Below are 26,043 nucleotides of genomic sequence, written 5' to 3' on the forward strand. Positions count from 1 at the left end.
AAAGATGTTAGCTATCTAACATGTCTTAACCCTGGTGCTCTGTTAGTACAGGGATTAGGGGAAATATAACTATTTAAAAATGTATTCATTTCAAGAATATTTTAAAAAATGATGTCCTAAAAATATTTATACCTCACCTTTTAGTTAACTTTTAAGATGCCAATGGAGAAATCAATTAATAATAAAATAAAAATATATACTCTTAGAGATGCTTACAGGCAGGGACTACATTGTTGTTAAACTTTCTATAGTACTCAAAAACATTAGATGCTTTATAAATAAATAATAAGTAAAATTGCAGAAAAAATAATAACAAGTTCTAAAATAGCAGTAAACACAGTGAAGATCAAAACAGATACTTAGGCGGCAATCCAATACATGTCTACTCAGAAATAACCTCCATTGGGTTCAGTGGAACTTACTCCCAGATAACTGTGTTCTGGATTCTAGACTAAAACCACAGTTACAATAGTAACATCAATCATTAAAAGTTCAAAGAAGCAAAAAGATTTTTAAAAGTTGGGTTCCAACATGGAGAAAAGATGCAAGCTAATTTTTTTTTTTATGACTGACATCATAAATATTTTATCAAACATTATATTCTTCTGTTTTTATGCTTATAACTTGGACTGGCATTTTCCTTAAATAAAATATATCAAAGTACACTAATATCTTGAGTATAGATTATCATTTAGTTACCAGTAATAATGCACAAACCTCCCTACACACATGTAATAATTTTATTATATAAGCATGTTTTGTTATTATCAGAAATTTAGCAACGCTTTTTTGCATTAGCACTCAAAAGCACATAAAAATGAATACAACTGCAGTTTTGAACTATGCAGTTTTCTTCTTCGTTCTGATACAGGACTCTGATTTCATGCTATATAGATAGAAAGCAGGAGGCCCCGCATGAAGCTAACTTTGTCTATCCCTTGCCTGCTTCTTCCTAGTCCATGGGATTAAACATAATCCAGTTTGCATCTTGTTTCTTTTTATGATTCAGGCCCTTCTCCTCAAACCACACAAAATTTTCTTCCCCAAACAAGCAAACCCTCCCTTACTCTTGGCACTCAGGAGCTTCAGATTCCTCAGGTGTAGGGCTACCTTCTGACTTTTTCCAGCCAATGATATATTTGCTTATTGCTCCTTGTCGAGGGTAGCATTTTGCTACGGATCCAGAGATGTGTTGACTGCAATTTTGTGAAACTATATACACTTTGGAGGTATCTAATGATCCACTGCTTTTAGGACCATGTGCTGAAGGACTTCCTGAATGATGTGATCCACTAGAAGAGGGGAAAACACATATAATAAAATATGCAGTGAAGTACATGGAAAAATCTGACCCAGGAAATATCACCTACCTTTTAAAAAAAATCTAAAGTCTTCTCAAAAGGAAAGAAGTCAGTAATATTTAATGCTATTTGTTTCCTCAGTACAAAGGACACATTCCAACAAATACTCTTAAATCCTGTTAGTTTCATTGGGACATGTTTCAGGACATTCTTAATTTTCCCATAACAATTTATAGGAAATTTATTTAGAAACTGTATGCACCACCTTTCAGTATAACTCTCAAGGAAGTATAAAGTAAAATAAGAACTCACTTAAAACAAGAAAGTGCAGAAAAAAATCACAGCAACAATAAAATCCAGCAAAATGGATAAAGCCACAATTAAGACCAGGACAATTTTAAAAAAAGTACCAGAAGAATATCAAAACTGGCAGCAGATGACCTTCCCTGGGGAAGATTTTACATACATTGTCACAACAAAAAGCTCCCCTCCCCCAATCCCCACATGCTTCATTTCAGATGGGGAGGAATCCAGGGAACAGCCACAGCTAATGACCATTCTGCTTGACAATGCTATTCTTTGGCTAGATTGTATCCAAACAATTTGAAGAATAAATCTTGTTAAAGATTATAAGCATTACACATATTCACTACATATAACACCCTCGACTTGGTTTTTGCTCCAGATGGAGGAAGGGGTGGTCTGGAGATAGGGGTGGTGGTGGATGCCACCCCATTGTCATGGTCAAACTACTTCCTGGTGAAGTTTAGACTTATGGCTCCAATCCTTCCCTGCAGGAGTGGTGGACAGATTAAGATGGTCTGCCCCCGGAGACTAATGGAATCCACAGGATTCCTGAATGCCCTGGGGGAGTTTCCAGTAGATAGAGCAGGTGACCCTGTTGAAGCCCTTGTCATGCTGTGGAACAGCAAGGCGCATCGGGCTCTTGACATGGTTGCCCCCAAGCGTCCTCTCTGGCATTGTGGAGCCCGGTCTGCACCTTGGTACACCAGTGAGCTAAGGGCAATGAAACAGGCTGGACTGCGGCTAGAGCGCAAGTGGCGAAAGACTGTGAGACTGATTGGGCACAAGTAAAACATCATAACCGTGCCTACTGTATGGTGGTGAGGGCAGCAAAGAAGGCCTATTTCTCTGCCTTCATCGCATCCTCAAGTAGCCGTCCAGTGGAGCTTTTCCGCATTGTCAGGAGTCTGTTGACATCAGCTCCAGGAAATGGAGTTTTAGACCCTTCGGAGGCCAACTGTGAATTGTTTGCAAGGCACTTTGAGGGTAAAGCTGCTCGCCTCCATAGCAGCCTTGATGCCCCATCCACATCTGCTGTAGTCCCCAAACGTCTGCTGCAACTTCTTGGGAATGGTTTCAGTTGATGTGGCCTGATGACGTAGCCAAGGTGCTTGTGATGATGCGACCAGCAATGTGTCCTCTTGATCCTTGCCTTTCTTGGCTTATTAAAGCTTGCCGAGGGGGTTTGACCGAGAGGATCCAGAGTGTGGTCAACGCATCATTGCGGGTGGGAGTGGTTCCAGCTGCCTTGAAAGAGGCGATGATCCGACCAGTCCTGAAAAAGCCCATCCTGGACCCATTAGTTTGTGACAACTACCGACCGGTTGCAAATACCCCCTTTTTAGGGAAGGTGATTGAGAGGATTGTGGCACAGCTATTGCAAGTACTCTTGGATGAAACAGATTATCTTGACCCATCCCAGTCTGGATTCAGGCCTGGTTATGGGATTGAATAGGCCTTGGTCGCCCTGATGGATGACCTTTATCGGGAGAAGGATAGAGAGAGTGCGACCCTGTTATTCTTACTTGTTCTCTTAGTGGCTTTTGATACCATTGACCATGGTATTCTTCTGGGCTGACTTGGTGAGATGGGTATTGGAGGAACTGTTTTACAGTGGTTCCGATCCTATCTCCAAGGTCGCTCTCAAAGAATAGCTTTGGGTAACTGTATTTTGGTCCCCTGGCAGTTGTGCTGTGGGGCGCCTCAGAGTACCATCTTGTCCCCCATGCTGTTTAACATCTATATGAAGCCCTTGGGAGCAGTCATCACGAGATTTAGGGTGAGGTGTCAGCAGTATGCTGATGATACCCAGCTCTATTTCTCCGTAACACCTGAATCGGGAGAGGCCATGCAAGCCCTGGACCGCTTCCTGGACTCGGTGGTGGGCTGGATGAGGGCCAATAAACTGAGTCTGAATCCTAGCAAGATGGTGGCACTGTGGGTTGGTGGTTCCCGAGTTCGTATGATTGGTCAGTTGCCTGCTTTGGATGGGGTTGTACTCCCTCCGAAAGAGCAGGTTCGTAGTCTGGGGGTGCTCCTGGATCCATCTTTGTCGCTAGAGGCCCAGGTGACCTCCATGGATAGGAGTGCCTTTTACCAGCTTTGGCTGATACGACAACTGCAGCCGTTTCTGGACTGGGATAGCCTGACCACTGTTGTCCACACACTGGTAACCTCCAGGCTGGATTACTGTAATGCGCTCTATGTGGGGCTGCCCTTGAGGTTGGTCCGGAAGTTGCAGCTGGTGCAAAATGCAGCGTCGAGACTGCTCACTGGGGCAGGGTATCACCAGCATGTCACCCCGCTGCTGAAAGAACTGCACTGGCTGCCCATTTGCTACCAGGCCAAGTTCAAGGTTCAAGTTCTGGTGTACAAAGCCCTATACTGCTTGGGAACAGGATACCTGAAAGATCGCCTTACCCCTTATATACCTAGTTGATCACTGTGCTCTGCAGGTGAAGGCCTCCTGCAGATACCATCTTATCAGGAGGTCCATTCTGCACAACATAGGAAATGGACCTTTAGTGTGGTGGCACCTACCCTGTGGAATTCCCTCCCCTTAAATCTTAGGCAGGTGCCATCTCTGCTATCTTTTCGGCGCCTGTTGAAGACTTTCTTCTTTCAACAAGCTTTCTAAGTTTAGACCTATGCCAGTCTGTGTCTGTGTTGGAATTGCTTTTAATATGCTTTTTAAAAAACATTTTCCCTAAACAATTATGTTTTTTAACCCTCTTTATTTAAGATGTTTTTAAAGCTTTTTTAAAGAATGTTTTTAAAGTTGTTTTGTTTTAATGTATTTTAAGGTCTGTTTTTATGATGTTTTAAAGTGTTTTTACTGCTTTTGTTTGCTGCCCTGGGATCCTGCTGGGAGAAAGGGCAGGATATAAATTAAATAATAACAAATAAATAAATAAATAAATAAATAAATATAACCCACTTTTCTTCAGTTGAGCTCAGTACCAACAATACACCCATATCAGAGAAATTATCCCAAGATAAAGCTATATCCCAACATGCTATGAGGCCTTTCAAATATAATTTAAAATATGACATTTCAGAAAGAAACATGAATACACATGGATTTTCTGTATTTCTGTGGGTTTAATTCCATTTAGCTGAAAATTTTTACTTTCACACTTCACTACCATCTTCTACAGCTTAGTAAAATGAAACTGGATATATAGAGGCCAAATGCATCCACTAATCGTACAGGATGAAGCGAAAGGATTTCAAGTGCCCACCAGGGGTGTATTTGTCCAGGGTCTCGGGGGGTCTTAGATCCTTTATTTTTTGGTGGGGAGCCAGATTGGGTCCTCATGTCTCTAGCATCCTATGAGCCAATCAGTAGGAAAGGAGAGTGTGTTTGCCACTGAGAAGAGTTTTCTATCATGCTTCCTTATTCTTTCCTGCCCATTGGAAAGAATCAGAGTGAAAGGAGGTGAGTCAGACACTGAGAAGATTCTTTGCAGTAGCTAACACACTTCCCTTTCATGTTCGCAAAAGGCTGTCTAATCTTGAAGGGAGCATGCTGTGAGGGGGATAGCTGCGACTATCTAAAGCAGCCTTTCCCACCTGGTGTGCCTCCAGATGTTGTTGGACCACAACTCCCATCAGCCTCAGCCATTGGCAATGCTGGCTGAGGCTGATGGGAGTTGTGGTCCAACAATATCTGGAGGCACACTGGTTGGGAAAGGCTGATCTAAAGGGACCCTGCACTTCTGAATTTGCCACTACATACTGGCTTGATTTATTTGCTAATGTCTTATATTTTAGAAAATATGGGTTGAGAAAGAAAAAATGGCTCAATAGCTTGCTCAGTATTTAGACTAAGAATAAAAAAATTCCAAAGGCTGAAATCCCAACACACTTTTTAGAAAGTCTTATTATATTCAAGTCAGTTGACTTTTTTTAAAAAAACCTAAACAGTGCTAGGGATTGCCCTGCAAATCACTGCCATTCTAAACTTGCAGCTCTGGTTCACAAAAAAAGCTCAAATATGCACACACAGTTGTGCGTAACTCTCCTTTCAGTGTCAGCATTTTACACAAATTCTATGAAGCCCTCCACATACTGAAACAATGTGTGTTAAGCATCACAGGGTCTATCCCCACCCACATTACCCTCACCCACCACTGCCATCCTCCCTCCTATGTTAACCCACTCAACGGATGTCATACATTCTAGTTCTACACACATACATCTGTGGTAGCAGTGGGCAGAGCTAGACAACGCAGCCATGCACCCCCCACTGTGCTCTCTTTAATACATGGAAGGGTTTGGGTGAATTCCCATCCTGATTACAGTAGCCTCTCTTTGCTGGGATGATCCAAAGGGTTTTGCAGATAAAAAAGTGCAATGTAATTATGGATTTCATCACTGAAATACAGAGCTAGAAGGATATTTAGCTCACTTTTCTGCCACATGCTAGAACTGTCTACAGATCAAACCATGTCATCTAAATAACATTGTTCAACAAGCAGACTTGACATACTGCAAAGTAAGCAAGCCACATGTTATTGTACAGTTACATGTATATATACTTCTACAATATTGCACTTATTCTTTGCCTTTTATAAATTTACTAGTGTAAAGATTTAAAATAGATTTTGAGACACTTGTTATTATGTGCCATGAAGTGAATTTGTAAAGAAATAAATTTTTAGCTTTCCTTCAGAAATTCTGAAATGCAACATTGTTGAAGTGATATTTTATAAAAACACTTTTGAGAAAATGTAAAGTAGCAAACCAAGCAAATCCACACATCATTTACTACATCATTTACTGTTCATTTACTATCAGAACTATTAACCTCGTTGAAGAAAATTACTCACCTGGAATGTGAAGATATTTCACTGAGGTCGCCCATGCTACCATCACCTGTATGACTACTAGAAATGGCAGAGGCATAGCTGTGAACAGCATACATTTTAATCTCATCATCTGGTCCAGCAGTTTCAGAAGATTCAGCCCACTGATCAGTCCGGCTATGCATTCCTGACCGGGTTCCAGCCAGGTGCAAAGGAGCCAAAATTGGGGCAGGCATACAAGGAGCAGTATCAATCCCACTGTCAGTAGAAGCCCCTTTAATATAAGTTAATCCGAGCAAGTCAGTGTCCATCAGGTCTTCAGAGCCAAAGTGCTTATCATCACTGTTACTGGATGTGTTACTTGACAGGGTGTTACTGCTGGAATGGCTGGAACAGTTTTTGTCTCCAATCTTAAAGAGAAACATTTTATGATACAATTTTACTTCTTTTTATTCAGTTTCATCAATGAAAAAGCAAACACTTCCACAATACTACCTGTTGGAAGGGCAAAATGAAAATGAAGATAAAAGTTTATGCTACTAGCATTATTGATTATGTATATTGATTCAATAATTAGTATTTCAACTAACACAGGTTCAAAAACACGTTGGTGGGATACAAATTTTTGTTTTGAGGGACCTTTTGGATTAATACTTTTTGTTTATTGGATTCTTTTAATGGATATATTATCATCACTTGTTTTGTATTTTATCCTTTTGTGAGTTGCTTTGGGACTTTGGCTGTGGGAAGCTATGAACAACTGGGAGCTTATTGCTATAGGGCGGTCTAAAAGTGTAATAAAATAAATAAATAAATAAATAAATAAGCTAAACTAAAAACAGAATGGGAAATAATTTTCCCATTCCATATAAGATTCCATAATGTACAGAATTAATCATGTTCAGTACAGAGTGAATGCTCACTCTGAAATTATATGCATAGCACTTCACATCCACAGTTGACTACAGAATCGTACTCAAAGAGCACTTATCAATGCTTCCTTCTCACACTGTGGGGCGGTAATGAGCAGGTAATCGCAGGACTCAGTCCTGGGCCCAGTGCTTCCCAACATTTTTATAAATGATGTGGATGAGGAGGTGCAGGGAATGCTTATGAAATTTGCAGATACAAAATTGGGAGGGATAGCTGATACCCTGGAGGTAAAAAAAAAAAAAGTCAAAGGGATCTTGATAGGCTGGAGCATTGGGCTGAAAACAACAGAATGAAATTTGACAGGGATAAGTGCAAAGTTCTACACCTAGGAAAAAGAAACCGAGTGCACAGTTATAAGATGGGCGACACTTGGCTCAGCAATACTACATGTGAGAAGGATCTTGGAATTGGGGTTAATCACAAGATGAATATGAGCCAAAAGTGTGATATGGTTGCAAAAAAGGCAAATACTATTTTAGGCTGCATTAACAGAAGTATAGTTTCCAAATCACGTGAAGTACTAGTTCCCCCTTCTTCGGTACTGCTTAGGCCTCATCTTCAGTACTGAGTCCAGTTCTAGTCACAACACTTTAAGAATGATGCAGACAAACTGGAACAGGTTCAGAGGAGGGCAAAACGATGATTAGGGGACTGGAAACAAAGCCCTATGAGGAGAGACTGAAAGAACTGGGCATGAGGGGAGATATGATAGCACTCTTCAAGTACCTGAAAGGTTGTCACACAGGGGAGAGCCAGGATCTCTTCTCGATCATCCCAGAGTGTAGGACACGGGATAATGGGCTCAAACTACAGAAAGCCAGATTTCGACTAAACATCAGGAAAAACTTCCTGACTGTTAAAGTGGTATGACAATGGAACCAATTACCTAGAGAGGTGGTGGGCTCTCTAACACTAGGGGCATTCAAGAGGCAGCTGAACAGCCACCTGTCGGGTATGCTTTAATTTGGATTCCTGCAATGAGCAGGTGGTTGTACTTGATGGCCTTATAGGCCCCTTCCAACTCTACTATTCTATGATATTACATCATTAAATACCCATTTTGCTACAAGAGATCCTCTAAATACTTGCAAATAATTTAACACAGCCTGTAACACAGGCTGTAACTATGCAAGATGAACTAATGCTTTAATCTAGTAGCTGATCTTCAAACTGCCTCCTTGGGACAGCCATATTTTTCTATCATACAGTGAGAAACAGATCTATTTATAAAGGCTATAGAGTTGGGTTAAAAGTGTAGCTTGAATTACACCATCAAACATTAGAAATTCAGGATGCTGCGGGAATTTGTATATGCAAACAGAGTCTAAGGCAGCGGTTCCCAACTTGGGGGCCGGGACCCCCAGGGGGGCTGCGAAGTAATCCAGAGGGGGCCGTGAACAGTAAAGAAATGATTTATTTATTAATTTAATTAATTATTTAATTATTAATTAAGTCTTCACTCCTTCTACACTGTCTGCTTTCCACTGCCGCTGCAGACGACACCTCCCCCTTGCTCCAAACGAGAGGGGAGTCCTTTTGCTGAAGCGCCAGAGTGTCTTTCAGGCGCACTAAGGGCAGGCATCTGCCTATAAAATACGTGGCAGATGCCAAAGGAGGCTGAGGGTGGAGCTAACAGGAAGAAGAGGGATTACTATCACTGATTCCCATCTCCTTGCACTGCCGCTACTGGCAACGCCCTTGCTTAGAATGAGAGGAGAGGGCTTTTTGTGAAGCAAAAAGAAGCAAGCCTGCAAAGAAAGGCTGCTTTCCCCCTTCCTTCCTGGCAGCCAGCCTGCCTCCCTGGGGGGAGGGGGTCACAAAAAAATTTCAGCTTATAAAGGGGGTCCCGTGCTCATAAAGGTTGGGAACCACTGGTCTAAGGTAAAGATAATAGATCATTGTTGGGCCTTCCACATGATGAACAGATGGCTGCCCCCAAGACTAATCTCCTGATATCCTAACAAACAGTCCTACTTCAGTTCTACTTCATGTAAGTACAGAAGGTTACAGAAGAGCACATGATATTATGTTTATAGAACTAGCACAATAGGCTACAACTCTGATACATAATTGTACCTAACAGGAATTTTAATTGTCTCTGAAAGAGCTACTCCCAAATTACACAGTAAAACACTTTTAAAAAGTTTCAAGAAAGTTTCAAAAGCAGTCTGCAACATAACAGCTATGGTCTGTGGTCCCACAGGAGAAAAAACCTGCTAGCTCTTTGCATTGTCTAATTGTCTAATTAGAAAGGAAGGCTCCAAGTTTGAGGGACCCGGGACCAAGGGGTCCTCTGCACCCCCTTAATTATTGTCTTGATGATCTCCACCCCAAGTGAGCTTACCAAGCAGCAACAGAGACAGGAGACAGTGGGAAGTCCTGCACTGAAAACAGAAGCACTGGGTCAGTTGTCTGCAGCATCTCAGTTTCCCCAAGAATGCCTCTGGGCCTTATGTCAGAGGCATTCTGTTCTGGGGAACAGAAGACAATAGCTGCAACTGTTTCATCCAGTGCTTTTCTTCAGAGTGCTGGGTCATGAGCAGAAAATTTTGTTGTTGTTGTTTTGAAGGAGACTGGTACGAGCAGTGATGGGCCCCAGCATTTGCTCCACCATGCCAGCTCCTGATGCTGGGCCTGCAAGGGACAGCAAAAAACCAAAAACCGAAAACAGATTGGTTGCCCTGCTCTCTTTTTCTCTCACCCACTTTGCCTTAACAAGCTGATAATGTAAGATTCAAAATCAAGAAATGTAGTCAACAGTGTCAGTTCCTCCTTTACTGAGGAAACTTGGTGCGTAAAAGCATATAAATGAATAAAGGGAAGGAGAGATAAAAGGTCTGTGTCATGTTAAAAGAAAGCCAGCACATATCCACATAAACGTGTATGCATGCAAAAACATAGGATAAGATACAGCATAACTTTAAGCCAATTATTCTCCCTCAGGTGGCTTAGATAGGCAACTGCTGTGTTGATCCCACCATTATCTACATCAGTCATGAAGATGAGCTATAACCAGCACTGGTTGTACTCAGGGCAGACTGAGGGAATCAAATATGCTAGAAGAGTAGATTTGATGGCTGTTCTTTTGTTTCACTGACAAAAGCCCATGCACATGGGCTAGTACTACTTATGCACATGAACTAGACGAGTGAGCAAAATTTGGCTTGGCATAATTCATTTAATCTACCACAAAAGTGATATTTGTGCACAAACAGGCTCTATTTTCTAATTCTCACACTTCAGTTCTCACATTATTTAATTCAGCTGGAAATAATTGTTTCTTAACATCAGGTCATCACCACCACCACCCAAATTAACAGGAACAAACATTAACAAGAAATTCTAATTAGATGCATTCTTTAAAGGTGAAATTTTGCCTAAATAATAAAAACACAATTGCTGGTAATTAAAATAAGATGTTTATGCCTCACTATATGACAAGAGATGGCAATGTATGAATGTCACTTGAATACAATAGGACATGTATTCAAGATTATGCAAGTCAATGTAAACCAAATTCTAATCAGACACCAGAGTGATGCTTATACTATTAAGGCTTTAATCCACTCCATGCCCTAGAAACCACCGCATGCCTTTTATAATGCGATTGTCTGAGGTCACTGCCAGAAAGAATACTTGAAACTACTTCTGCATCAGAGATGCTTATTAGTTGGGCATACTATTTAGAAAAATGACAAGACTCTTGCCATTTATTTAATATCTAAGATTTTAGCACTGGCAGATATAGCTGGATGGCTTTGTTTCCACTCAATTTACTGTTTCTCATAGTTATTTCATTAAAAGGACAATGTGCAAAATAATGCCAGACAGAACTATAAGATATAGAAATAAATTTATTAACATCAATAGCTCATTCATTTTGCAGTATTGTTTACCCTCTGTAATTCTTGCTTCTCATTTCTATATGGAAAGGGAGTGAAAAAAATATACTCTTTCAGTCAAGTTGCTGGCTTCAAAACAGCCAGCTATTTGCACATCTCTTTCAACCTTTGCAACATAGACTGTGCCCACATATATGTGAGATTTTGCTAATTTGGGAAACCCTAAGTAAAAAGACTTACATGAGAAAATTTGTTTGGTGAATCCTTGCCACTGTTCTCTTTCTGTAACGCGCGGTCTTTATAGGAACTCAAGACTTTGGTTGATGGTGCATGCCACTTGGTTTCTGCCATAAATAATTATGTGTTTTAATTTCTAAAAACACAAAACATATTGTACAAGGAAAAACTCACAGCTTAATGCTATATGCATCAGGTTTGAAACAGCCATGTTCCGAATTTTCTGGAGCAGAGAGTTTACTCTTGCCCTTCAGTCTTCAATGATAATTAAACTGAGGTCTATGTAACTTACTAAATATGAAAGTTCTGAATAAGAAGAGCCAGTTTGTACATATCCTTTTGCTATACCATCTCTACAAAACATGACAATGTAAGCAAAATGCAAAATCAATACACATATCCTTATTTTATTTTTGAGCACCCTCTCAGTGTTCTGACGAGTGAAAAAACAGATGGAGATTTTTATACATTTAATTAATTAACAAACGTTATATACTGCTTGATTGTAAAAAACACCCCTCTTAGTCATTTACAAAAAACATTAAAATTATCAATATGAACAGTTAAAAACAAATTATTTTTTAAAAAACTTTAAAAACAGTAGACTAAGAGAGATTGAAACAAACTGAAATCAAACTGAAACAGCATTGTTTTAAAAGGAGCCATCCCAGCAGTTTTGAGGAAAAAACAGATTTTTAAGGAGAGAAAAAACACTTAAAACTCTCTCCAAATAAAAATGTGATGAGACACATATATAGCCGATTCTATTCTGTATTCTAGAAAGTACTACAATGTGTGGATGCACAAGACCGTGCGAAAGTATGGTCGAAAATGATGTGTGCAAGAACGTTTGCAATTATATAAGGAAGACAGGCGGGGAAAGGGAATAGGATCATAAAACGGGGGAAAAGGAAGTAGTAGAATATTAGAGAAAGAACAACCTTGTGAGACACATCTTGTTTCGTATATTTAGTTGTAGTAAGAGTTCCTGATCATGCCATTGCATTGGTCCTTATAAGTAACATACAAGTTCAAAAATTATACTTGATGTCAACTATAAATCCTTGAATTTACCTTCAGATGCATCTATATTTTCAGCATTCACACACACACAAACCCCTCTGTAGATTTACACACAAATATGCAGATCTCATGTGGCTCGAACCTGGTTTGGAACAGAAAGAGCCTCAGTTGCCCTAATAGATGATTTATGCCAGGAGGTGGACAGCTCTCAGTAGCTTTCAATACATTCAACCATGGCAGCCTTCTAGATCACCTAGCTGGGATGAGACCTGAAGGAACCATTTTATAGTGGTTCTGGTCCTTTCTCGGACAGCTTATTTCAGAAGGTGCTGATGAAGGATAACACTTGGGATTTAACTGTGCCATAGGGTTGATATTGTCTACCATGTTGTTTAACATCTACATAAAACAGTTAGGAGAGATTTTCAAAGCTTTTGGGTTTGTATGCCAATGACATACATTTCTATATCTCCTTCTCTTCCCAAGCCAGGGAGGCTGTAGAAGTCCTCAGCTAGTCAGATTGTTAGTCCACACCCAGTATATCATCAAAGTGGATATCACTTTTAAAACTCTAAACCAGCATGGTAAATAAGTCCATAAAAGCTGGAGGTTGCAGTGCTGTACATTTCATTTTAAAAATCTTTTTAGGCCCTTGGGATAGATTGTGATGCAGAACGTTACACAAGTGTTTATTGTAAACCATCCAGAGAGCTTCAGCTATGGAGCGGTATACAAATGCAATAAATAAATAAGTGGAAAACAGAATGAAATTAAAATAGAATATTAATTACCATTGGTATGTCTGGCCCCTTCCAAAGATTCTTCATGATCTCTCCCTCCTTCACTCTCCATTGGACCTGAACCTTGGTGATCATGAAGTAAAGGAGACTGGCACCTTTTAACAAAGAGACAAATTGATGTTTTCCCTTGATCACCTCCAACAGCTTCTTATAGCATTCAAAATGATCTGGTTTTAAATGGCACAGCTATATATTTTCACTATTTTCAATTGGTGAGCAGACAAGAATAAGACGTTTCTTAGTAATTAGCATGATTTTTAATTTATCTTACTTAAGTTATTGTTTATCTAAGACTGACAATGCACATCATCTCGCAAATATACAAGTACATAATCTCTCAAATATAGTTTTCGATGTCCGTGTTCAGTGTATACTGGACCAACTGCTTTTTAAAAAGGGTGGCGTTGTGCAAGCGTGACCACTTCTACTTGCACAAAGCAGGGCACCCGATTCTCACCAATCTGTTCTACCAAACTCAGTCTCCCCTCATGCCATCCCCAAAGCTTTTCCTGAGAGATGGGGGACCCTCTGGAACAGTATGCGATATTGGCACAGGGGGCTCAAATTGCCAGGAGGACTAGTGAAAACATAGTCCCTCTTCTGGCACTAGCAGACGCACTTCCACCAGCACAAAACCGCCACTGGATACAGCCTATCCCTTTCAGCTATGTATGAGTTGGTGCTATCTCTGAAGGCTTAGGGACAATTGATAACTGAAGCACATAAATAAAATTATTTTTACAAAGCTCTGATCTCCACCAGCGCAACACTCAACAACAGCCTCTGACAGTTTGATATTCTACATGTGTATTAGTTTCTATAGCTACTATTCATAAAAAGAGGTAGACATGTAAAGAAATAAGTACCCATCATATCCCACTTGGTGTCTCCACTGACTACTCCCACTTGGTCCTGGGTCACTGGATGATGATTGGTTGCTTGGTGAACTTCTGAAATAGTGACTAGAGTAATTAAAAATGTACAGAGGTCTGTTGTGTTTCAACAATGATCTGGTTATTTCTAACTATATAATATTTTCCTAAGCTGTCACACCATCACACAGCATCATGTGGGGATGGGGCGGGGCACAGTGGCAGAGCAGCAAGTGAGACAAGGGTGTGAAAAGGAAGCAAGGATGGCTTGAAGAGGACAGGCAACCAAGAAAGTGGGGCAGCCAGGTATAGGGTAAGCAAGGTGAATGGGCATCTGTGGGACAGGTGGGCGAGCAAACAAGGTGAGCTGAAGAGTGTGGAGTGAGCAGGCAAGCAGCTGGGAGGTAAGTGGCAGCAGCAGCAGCAGCCTGGGTGGGATGCAGGTAAATCCCCTAGGTGGGGAGGCAGTGCAGCAGTGCCGTTTGTCTAGATGAAGTGGTGGTGTGGGACAGGGCATCGATGCAGCGCAGGAATAGGTGAGGAGCATTAGTGGGCCCATGGTGGCTGGCACACGCCAATGCCTGGAGGCACTGTGTGGAATTCCAGGGGAGGTTGGCAAGGGGAGTGGGGTGCCTGCTGTGTGTGCATGTTTGGGGGTGCCTGACATCCGTCACCCATTGCCCACACTTTTGCACACAGTAGCCACAATTTAGCACTCCATAAAGTACATGTAAATACATTACTGCAAAGAATGATGCCTTGTGATGTTAAAATTAATTGTGAAACAGTTTCCGGCTGTGAATATTGACATTAATATGGCATAAAGTATGTACAATGGAGCTCCACTGAAAATCAGTGGAGCTCAAATATATTTATTTCATGCTATGTTCATGTCACTGTTCTCAAGCACACACAATTTCACAATTAATTTTAGTGACACAAGACACCATTATGTGCAAGGATATATTTTTGTGAGTAGTATGGTGGGAGACTCACACTTCTCACTTAATTCTGCTTTCCCTTAAAATAAACAAGAGGTCTTTGAAATATCTTACAGTACATCTCCCTAAGTGAGGAAAATAATATTCAGTCTCCCTCATGCATTACTGGCTTTGGCTATTACCAATACATAATTCATTTCAATTAATAAGCTGTTCAAATATACAGCCCTAACATTTGTATCAGGCAAATATACCAGGCAAATCAGTTGGATAACATGTTACAGTGCTTGTGTGGGGACATAATCTGGCTGATCTATGAAAGTGTCTACTTACAAAGGTTATAGCATCTCAGGGAAGTGTATCCCTGTCCCCCGGCAAAGCCACTAAAGGTAAAGGTGTCTCCGCATTTGTAGTGCGAGTCGTTTCCAACTCTTAGCGTGACGTCTTGCGACGTTTACTAGGCAGACCGTATATAAGGGGTGGGATTGCCAGTTCCTTCCCTGGCTTTTCTTTACCCCCCAGCATATGCCAGGTACTCATTTTACCAACCACGGATGGATGGAAGGCTGAGTGGACCTCGACCCCTTTTACCGGAGATTCGACTTCCTGATTCTGTTGGAATCGAACTCCGATCGTGAGCAAAGCTTTGGCAGCGTTACCGCTGCTTACCACTCTGCACCACGGAGGGTCTTTTGCCAAAGCCACTACCATACACATAATACCCAAACCCAAGGAAATGCATGACAGTCATTTCACCTGGCAGTGCTCATGCTTATCCCCACTATAAGACTTAAAAATACACTGAGGGAGTAGAAAGACAGATTGTGGAAGGCTGTGGCATCATATTTGCTCACAGCAAAAGACATCCTAGGAATGTATACTCTCAAAGTTCCCTCTCAGATAAACAGGCTAATGCAAGAACCCAGCGATTACATTTTAGAAGTAAAACAGAATCCACCTATGTATTAGGGATGGGATCTGTTGGCTGGTACAGCTCTGAAAGCATTCCATCGACATAACAGGCAGTATCAATTCGAGTTTGTTCTTTGTCCACTAGCTTCTGATTTTACAAATCTGTATTTTCCTCTTGGAAAATATTGATGTATTAATATTGATATTTTCTTTCAAAATACCAGTATTTCCTTTCAAAATATCAATATTATAAAATGATGTATCGATAAATGAAATAAATATCAATGTTTTGAAGAAAAAAATCAATATTTTGAGAGAATATTTTCCAAGCAGGAGGAAAGAAGCCAGGTCTCACCCATGTTAAGGATTCTAGGCTTGTTGAGGAGGAGGTGGGGGTGTGGGGACACTGAAAGCTGCTTTCCTCCTTTCCTTTCCAAAAGGAAAACAGCTGGTCTTTCTCTGCTTGCTAACATAAAGCCTTAATCACAGTGGAGGTGGCAGAAACGGAACCGCTTTCCTTTCCTTTATCAATATTTTCTCACAAATTATCATTATTTTGAAAGCAACTCAAACAGGATTGCTCCACAAAGATGAAGAGTATGTGGACTATTGAAAAATCTGGTGCTAAATCTAAATTCAGCAAAATTCTCACCCATCCCTACTGTGTATGGTCAAGTAGTGGGCTTCCAGGAAACATCAATAAAGTATCAGTTAAAAAGTTGTGTAGAACAGACCAGAATGCTACCTACTTTGATAGCTATTAGTAAATGGGTTGGATAGAAAGAAAAACTCTTTCTCTTAAGTTTTTAACATGAACTTTGAAAAACCTGTTAAGAATAAAGTTGGCAATAAAAATATTTGGTCAAAAACATTTATATTAAAAACAAGGTAAAACTGAAGTATAGCTGCAATTTGAGTAGCCAGGAAAAAATCTATTAAAATCTATTACATTGATATCGCAGAAAGCCTGAAGTTAGAAGCATACAATGAATATATTTTGGATTTTGTCAAAAGGAAATGATCATAGGCTAATGCAGACATTATATTTAAAAGCCACACTTTTAAAGGAGACCTATTGGGTTCTTGAGAAACTCAGTGTCCAAAAAGCAATGAGTGAGTTAACCATTTAAAAAAATATGTATCAGGAGAAAAAGGCCTACAAAAATAAAATCTGTGCAATTATACAAATGGGATTGAGCTGGCAAATTTGCTAAAATGTCATCTTTTTTTTTACAAAGGAGCAGCACATGAATATATATTTATATTCTACCCATCCTCCAAGAGCTTAATCTTATAAGTAACTCCTGATAATTCAAATTTGCAAATGTTTTATTGTTTAATATAGACAGATAAATGAACTGCAGAACCCTTTTGCAATCATCGATCAATATGCATTTCCATGGAGGTGGCCTGAATACATGTAATGAAATTACTAACCTGCAAGCAACTAATTTCATTTTTAAGAATGCTTATTGTAGTTCTTATTCTATATTCAATATGGAAGTTCTTATTGTAATTTATTGGTCAACTACTACGTGATAACTGAAGTAACCCAATAGTAACCATTGCAACAGAGAGTAGGGTGTGAGTTTTAATGGCATCTACCTTTTTAGTATCTTTAGCACTGACTATTATTTCAACAAGGATTAGAGGAGGTGAACACTTGGTTTATTATCTGTAGCTCAAATCTATTAAACATTGCATAGTAGTATATAAATGGGTGTTAAAAACAAAACAGCTTCAAAAAATCATTTCATACCTAAGGCCGGAAAGGTTTACAAGTAAAACATTTTTTAAAATTGTTTTAAATTTTTTAAATTGTGTTTTAAATTGTTTTTAAAAGATGGGTTTTAAATTTGTATATTTGTTTTTAATGTTTTTAGTTACTGTAAACCGCCCAGAGAGCTTTGGCTATGGGGCGGTATACAAATACAATAAATAAATAAATACATAAATACATAAATAAATAAATAAATAAAACACAGGAATTAATAACAGAGAGTATATTACCTTGCACCATCTGGCAGCTTTCTGTCAAATGACGTACTGCGGGGAATGGCTGTTTGCGCCTGCTGGAGAAGCTGCTGGCACTGCAATCTATCCGATGTTCCTAGGATTGGAGAGGCACGAGAGAGAGGCTGCCCAGCAGGAGCCGGCACCCGATGCCAAGTAGTATTCCTCCTAAAAGGGGTTTTATACTCACATGGGGTGCCTTCGCTGTCAAGTTTGTACTCCACCATGGGAATTCGACACAGTTCTGAACAGCCCCTGCAGTATACATAAACATAACAATCCATCTTTGAGTACTGCAGAGATACTGTCCACTTTAAAAAAAAAGACTATTTTCTAATAAATACTTATATTTAAATAGATTATTGCCTGTTTCATGCTGAAACAAACAAGATAACACCGTTCGGAAACCTTGCATGGAAATATGGCTGTCACAAGAAACATATACTAGAAGTAGCTAGAAAATTAATCCACGTGCAAATAAGTGCTAAGAGAAAAATTTTAAATGTTAAACATTCACATTCCAAAGCTTGAAAGACAACATAGTCCAAAAGGATGGGATTTAAAAATATACATATATCAACAAATATTTATGCTAAAAAACACAAGCAATGATCTTTCATTGTATCGTTCATTAGAGTTTCTCTTTCTCAGCAATAGCTGAGGAAGTGTCTCAGCCCCAGTGACAAAGTGTCAAGGCAAGTTAAGCAGCCAAGCAGAGAGTAAACACCACCCATTTATTTTATTTTATGTAAAGCAGGAATAGGGATTCTCTGGCCCACAAAACTAATTAGGTGCACCAGGCCACCAGCCACTTACCTGGCATCATATGATGTCAGGCTAAGAAATCTGTTCTCTGATCTTAGCACTAAGCACTACATTATTATGATAGGAGACAAGCCTTTGCTGCCTTTTAAAGAAGAAGCAGAGGCTTATCTGCAGTCTTAACACTCAGCACAGTGATCCCACCCAAGACCTTGCTTGCTGGGGCTGATGGGAGCTGGCAATCCAACATCTGGCTGGCTACCCCTCTTGATCTAGTCAAAGTTCTGAATGGTGGAGCATTAGCAATGGTAGGAAATTTTAAGCTACATTTGCATTGCATAAGGTTACATATACCTCTAACAACTAGTTTTGGGGTCTATTGTTTTCAGAACAATTTGACCATTAGCTTACAATAAGTCTAAGGTTTTAGTGTTTACCAAGGCCCGAAAGCAATATAAATGGAAATGGTAATGCCAAAGAACAAGTTTTCCATAAAAGATATTTAGGTATACAAATTCAGAAAACTGGCTCCTGGTCTGAACATAAGCAGGCAATAGAGTCAGCAAACTCCACCCAACAGGTTATTTCAAGATTTTTCTTTATGTAAAATGATTATTCCTTCTGCTATTCAATCCTAAAAAACAAAGTCCTTGGCCCAATATACTTATCGTATTCCTACCAGTATTTCAAAGTTAAACATACAAGTGGAAAAAGTTCACTCCACTTTCCTTGGGAAGACACTGTGTACCACCTTGTGTGGGGGAATGCAGCTATTTATATGGAAGTGGGTATTCTATCAGTTGAATGCAAAACTTGGATTTATGCCCTGAAATTATGGTTATGTTTGCACTTTTCTGCATTTCCTGCTTGTTAATATTGTTTTATTGCTCTTAGGCTGTTACAGTCAATGGATGAGAAAGTTGGGGAAGATTTTTAACCTAGGCTTCTCTCTTGAGCATTTGAGGGGAGTATTCAATTAAATAACTGCACAAGTGCACAAAGATTACTGCTACTGCAATGGGACTTCTCCCCTCCTGAACTTGCAAGATCTAAACAGAGTGGTTTATAACATGGAGGTTGCTGATTCATAGGGTCACCATAAGTCAAAATCGACTTGAAGACACATACCAACAACCCATGTGCCATCCCCAAATCTGCTAGGGAGGGTTGGGGAAAAACCCAGAACTGATTTAGGGGGCATAGAAGGGGAAGAGAACTTCCATTGTGCAAGGAGAAATCCTTGCACTGACAGAATGAGTAACAGTTCTGTGATGAATATAACTCTATGGCTTAAAGAAGGCCCAACTCTGTTATGCAGAGATTAGCAGATTTAGATCAAAAGTATCTGATAATTGCATCTGATTAATCCTATTCTCCATTACTTCTTAATAATTCTCCACATTATGGAATCATTAGAACTTCCTACTTGAGTACATTAGGTGGAATTCAAGGCAAATGTGGAAGGATTTCTGCATGCGCAACAAAATGTTCTCCCCTTCTCTTCCCTCCACAACCCCAAAAATCTGTTCTGCAGTTCTCCCAACCCCCTGGACCAGATTTGGGCAGGGTGCAGGGGAAGGAGGGGTGACGTCCTGTTGCACAAGTGGAAATTCTTGCATGAATGGGACTCATTACTATAATACTGCCTCTAAACTATCTCCGAATATAGGAGAACATTTATGCTTTCTCATTTAAATGTGCTGCCTTCTGCACTGTTAAATGGACGATTTAACAAGAGTAAGTGGGAGTGGTTTAGAGTTCTCATTATTACTAGAGTCATGGACAGATTTTGTTTATTTTATTTATTTGTTAAATTTATATCCCGTCTTTCCTCCCAGGAGCAGCCCAGGTTGGATAAAGATATGGTGTTGGGTACAGTCATGCCAGGTAATGAGAGAAGCAACAAACATTTAAAAGCTGTTGCCCCTTCTGAATCCTCACCCCTACCTCGTATCTAACAAGGTTTCAGTTGCTCTGCCAGCCAGCCTTCCAGCTCGTGGTGCTGCTATTTAATGCCAGATCAGTCCCTAGTAAATCATGTTATTCATGACTGTAGCATGGATGAGAGTGCCAATCTGGTTTATATTAACTGAGACTTGTACAGAAAGTTGAATGGGCCAGATCTCTTCCAGCTCTGTTCTCCCCCCCCCCCCCCAGTGCTCAGGGTGCAGCACAACACAGGTTGAAGGGCTGGGGGAGAAAGGTTGAGACCATTCAAGGACCAGTTTTGAGAGTTTGTTCCTAATTCTAACAGCCAGACAGACAGAATAGGAATTCTGCTTGTCTATTATCCACCCTACTGTTCAGCTGGGACTTCCGGTTGGGTTTCTCTTCCGGTAAGACGTCTTTTTTCTCGCTCTCATTGCTTCAACTTTTATCTCCATATTTTATTATAATTTACTCAACAACCCCTTATTAACACTCCTAAAAGAAGCAGGGAGCGTTGTTATGTTTGAAAGCAAGTTTCCTCCGTTTGAAATATCTTTAAACCTTTGGGTATTTTGCTTTCCCCCTCAGAGCACTGGAGATAGTTAAAGGGGTGTCTCTGATATAAATCACTGAGACGGTTTTATTGTTTTATAACTGTTTTAAGGAGTGTTGGCAGTAGTATAAGAACTTCAGTTTTATCTTCTGCAGCTCTAGTGGAGTTACTAATCAAGGTGGCTCTCTCCCCCGCATACCAGGAATACAGCTGTTTTACAGTGTGGTTTTCGGCTATACTACGCACTCCTATTAGTGCTCATAAACTCCTTGATTTTTCTTATTCAATTTTTGAGGGCTAATTTGTACACAATGGTAATGACCAGGAGTTATCTTCAGCAGTTGGGACCCCCTCTTGAGGGTGACGGAGCTGTAAGAACCTTACAATCCAAAATCACCAGCTTTTTTTCTCCTGTTGGTGATGCAAGTCATGCAACTCACTTAGATCAGCAGTCTCCTTTAAGATCACAAACAAATTTTTCAAGGACTAATTCACATGACTGGACTTTAGAACACCCGCTTTCCGCTAAATCTTCTTGGAATCCACTGGCTGGAAAAAATCTCGCAGAGGAGTTACAAGATGTTGGACTTAATTACTCAGAGGACTCTTTTAATGAAACTCCTCCAACTTCCTTCTTAACCATTGACTCTTTACATCTTTCAAAGGGGCTCATAACTCCCCCTATTGACAAGAAGAAGGCGCAGGTCTCCTCGATCCCGGTTTCTGATCAGATAAAACAGGCATCATTGCTTGATGATCTAAAACTCATAAAAGCTTACATCTCAGAAACCAATCAGTTACTTACCACACTGGTGCAGGCGTTTCAGTCCCTTATTCCTGCACCCCAGCATCATTCTACTACCTCTACAAACCCCTCGAGCAAGAAGAAGTATAGGACTCCGAGAAACCAGTCTATCAACGTGAAGGTCAAGAAATCCAAAAATATTAAAAATCCAAAAACCAACTTTTCCAATAAGATGAACTTTAAGCCTTTGTTTAAATTGTTGGAACCCCAAAAGAGGATGGATTCCTTACAGCAATCAGCCACGACAAATAGAAAAAACTGCCATGATTTAAGTTCCGTTTCTACTAACTCAAAAATATCATCTCGGGTCTCCAACTCTTTATCCGAGGAGGGAGAGAGCACAGTCCTGCACATGAACGTCCCTTCCTTCCCTCCGAGAACTCCTATTTGCTACGCGCCGTCTTCTTGGAAATTAGTTTTACAACCCGACAAACTGGTTATATCTCACAAACGTAAAGATAGTGAGTACTCTTATTCGTTACCAAGCATCCCTTTTTTGGACATTTGTATTGGGAAATCTATGCTTGCCTCTCGACGCATGAGTTTTATTAGAACCATGAAAATACTCTCTCACTCCTCTTATGAATGGCGCTTGATAATTACTTGCCACTCTTGTGCCGTGGCCAACCAAATCTTCCGAACAAGGAATTCCTTGGATAGAATGGGATTTTCGGTGCAGAGATTCTACATAAATATGTCTCCTCCCACTCCGCTGATAATTCCTCCTATGAAACTTTTGCATCATAGTAATCCTCCGTCTGCTACTAAATAAAGTATTACAGGCCGCTTGTCCCCCTTGCACAACAGTTTCCCAAGGGCAAATAGTCTCTATGAGAAGGGGGACCAACTACCACCTACAACGGCCCCGTTCCAGGAAATGGAACCTGAAGAAACTCAGCTCACGGAATTATATTCCACATTACCTGATACAGAAAGGATGACCTTAATCAACAGGCTTTACCAACTGATTCATCGACTTAGGTCATCGCCCTCGTGCAAAATTTCTTCAGAAAAAACGAGCAATACTAACAGGACAGCGACTGTTTTCCTCCATTCAAGTACTTCCGATGAAAATACAATGCATCATAAAATAACTACCCCTCCACGGGCTGGTGAGGATTGGATCAGATCAAGATTTCTTTATCCAGAAGAACTTGGGTCTCCTTCTGTGAAAAGGAAAACACTTACTTCTATTTCTAACTCCAAGTCGAACCAACCTTACTATCCCATCAATGGTGCAGTATTTAGTGACGCTGCGGGCTCTTTATCCCAAATTATGGAACTTAATTGACAATTTCATTCTACACTAGACTCTGTTGATAAGTAAGCTCCATTGTGTTCAATGGGACTTACTCCCAAGCTAGTGTGTATTGGCTTGCAGCCTTATTCACATTGAAGATCCAGACCCACAGATGGCTGGAAGAGGAGGGGAGAAATATTTACGGTTGGAGATGGTTGGATGGTGGTGGTGGAAGACCTTTCCCCCCAATCCAGTGAATTGTCATCAGAGAGCATTCTCTTTTCAGAAATCAAAGCATGATCATCCCCCCACCCCCCAAGAAAACCCCGCTTTCAAACATGGGCTATCAATGGCTACTAGCCATGATGGCTGTGCTCTGCCACCCTAGTCAGAGGTAGTATGTTTTTGAAAACCAGTTGCCGGAAGCCTCAGGAGGGGAGAGCGTTCTTGCACTCAGGTCCTGCTTGTGGGCTTCCCCCAGGCACCTGGTTGGCCACTGTGAGAACAGGATGCTGGACTACATGGGCCACTGGCCTGATCCAGCAGGCTCTTCTTATGTTCTTATGTTCTTATGTTCTTAATATTGCCCATTGTGTTTCCAAATGTTTCTAAGTCCTCTCCTTCTGATAACCATTCTCTTCACTTCCTCTGGTGGAATATTGCTGGATGGAATTCTAAATTAATCGATCAGGAGTGGATCACTTACCTTTCCAGTTTTGACATTATTTTCCTTCAAGAGACTTGGATTACCCATAAACCCTTTCTAAATGGTTTCACCACTTATCATCTCCCAGCATCTCCTTCACTGAAAGGTAGACCAAAAGGGGGAATGGTGATTTTTATTTCTACCTCCTTGGATACGCATGTAACCTGCCTTCACCATTTGAATTCCTGCGCAATGGCAGTTCTAATTGAATTTGACGCTCTCTCTTTACTCCTTGTTAATGTATACATTTCTCCTTTGGCGACGCGTAACCTTATAGAAAAGCGTTGGGATGAATTAGACCACTACCTCCTAGATCTTGAGTCTGCCTATCCTCACACACAATTGTTAATCGTGGGCGATTTTAATGCAAGGATAGGCCACAACAACACCTCCTTGTTCGCGTCAAAATTATGACGTGGAGAGGACTGTGATCATTCTCCCTTCCCTTTTCCTAGGAATTCGAAAGATCTTAAGATTAATAGCGGAGGAATTTGTTTAGCTCGCTTAGTAGCCAGTCATCACCTGATCATTCTGAATGGTCTCGAGCAACTTGATGACTGTGCAGAATACACATTTATACCTAAGATGGGAAGTAGTGTAATCGATTATGTGCTACTGTCCTATAAATTACTTAACTTGATAGAAAAAAAAGCTATTGGTACTAAGCTTAATAGTGACCATCTCCCTCTTGCCTTTTCATGCTGTATTTCTCAGAACCTGCATTTATCCTCTAATTATAACCAGAGCTTGGAAAAGTTACTTTTTTGAACTACAACTCCCATCAGCCCCAGCCAGCAAGGCCACTGGATTGGGCTGATGGGAGTTGTAGTTCAAAAAAGTAACTTTTCCAAGCTCTGATTATAACCCCATAGTAAATTTGTTTTACTCTCATTATAAAAGAGCTACTTGGACGCCCTCCTTAGCTTCTAGGATAGAAGTTTTTTTGTCATCCCCAACTGCTTTGGCCATTTGGACACATTTAATGAAGTCCGATACTTCGGACGATCTTCTCAGAGTATATGCTTCCCTTACGGCAAATATTAACAACATACTATTTCCCGCGTCACCTGGTTCCAAGGTACGTAAACCAGTGGGCCCTAAATGGTTTGATAAAGATTGCCAATTGCTTTTTTTTTTTATTAGTTTTTATTCAAAGTTTCAAAGAACAAAACAAAACAAAGGGAAAACAAATTAATAACTAATATAATAAAAAATATTGACTTCCGATTTATCGCAGATCAGCTATTATATAGTATATAACAGACCTGTCCCTTAATATATTACAAAATCACTTTCCTCCAGTAGTTATCTTAATTAATCATCAAATCTCATTAACATCATATCATTTTGTTCTATCTGCAAAAAGTCAAAGAGAGGTTCCGCTCCTTGAGAAATAAATCCATCAGTTTTTCTCCAGATATACATGTCAATTGATCCATCCCTACCAAGTCAGCTAAGTCCAGTAATTTTAATAGCCATTCTTCTATTATCAGTATTAATTCCATCATCCATCTGCCATGCTTGCACACATGTTAATCTTGCTGTCATAATCATATAGTAAGAGTCTGATGGGAATTTCCTTCATCACAAATATTTCCCTGCAATCAATTCTGAATGTATTACTGAAATGTTGTTGTAAAGTCATATCTCTGTTCCTCTTCTTTACGAAATGCACCAGCATATCTCTTGAAGATTTTTCCATTGTCACATATCTAAAATTAATTCTGTAAATGTTCTCTATTTCAAGTTCCGTCAAATTGTTCCAGTCCAGAAATTTTATCAAGACAGTAATAACTTTATCTCTGATATCTTCACCAGTTTCTTCAGGAACAGCATTAAATTCCAAACAGTAATCTTTGTCTCTAATATCCATCACGGCCATAAAGTCCAAATCTTTTTCCAATTCCACATTTGATATATCTGTTCCAATCTCCAGAATTTGCTCCTTCCCTTTAATTTCTTTTTCATCTTCTATTGCTTGTCCAATTATATTTTTGGTCCCATCTGCTTCTTTTCTCATATAATCCTTTCAGCTCCTGTTTCACTTTGCCAAACTCAATTGC

At 40.1% G+C, this 26,043-nt stretch overlaps 1 protein-coding gene across 6 annotated transcripts in view; it reads right to left on the bottom strand.

Annotated features, from left to right (window-relative positions):
- The window catches only part of SIPA1L2 (signal induced proliferation associated 1 like 2), a 140,121-nt gene that overhangs the window by 29,078 nt on the left and 85,000 nt on the right, over window positions 1-26,043 (bottom strand). For 3 of the 6 annotated variants that reach the window (XM_061624496.1, XM_061624497.1, XM_061624499.1), the window contains exons 10-15: window positions 17,983-18,240; window positions 14,114-14,209; window positions 13,239-13,342; window positions 11,428-11,531; window positions 6,437-6,822; window positions 1,068-1,292 (exon numbers count right to left, since the gene is read on the bottom strand). In XM_061624496.1, the coding sequence (XP_061480480.1) occupies window positions 1,068-1,292; window positions 6,437-6,822; window positions 11,428-11,531; window positions 13,239-13,342; window positions 14,114-14,209; window positions 17,983-18,240 (1,173 nt within the window). The remainder of the gene's footprint in view (window positions 1-1,067; window positions 1,293-6,436; window positions 6,823-11,427; window positions 11,532-13,238; window positions 13,343-14,113; window positions 14,210-17,982; window positions 18,241-26,043) is intronic. The other 3 variants (XM_061624498.1, XM_061624500.1, XM_061624502.1) reach the window with 2 other exon arrangements.

The sequence above is a fragment of the Rhineura floridana genome, chromosome 4 (genome assembly GCF_030035675.1).
Source record: "Rhineura floridana isolate rRhiFlo1 chromosome 4, rRhiFlo1.hap2, whole genome shotgun sequence".
Taxonomy (NCBI): Eukaryota; Metazoa; Chordata; class Lepidosauria; order Squamata; family Rhineuridae; genus Rhineura; species Rhineura floridana.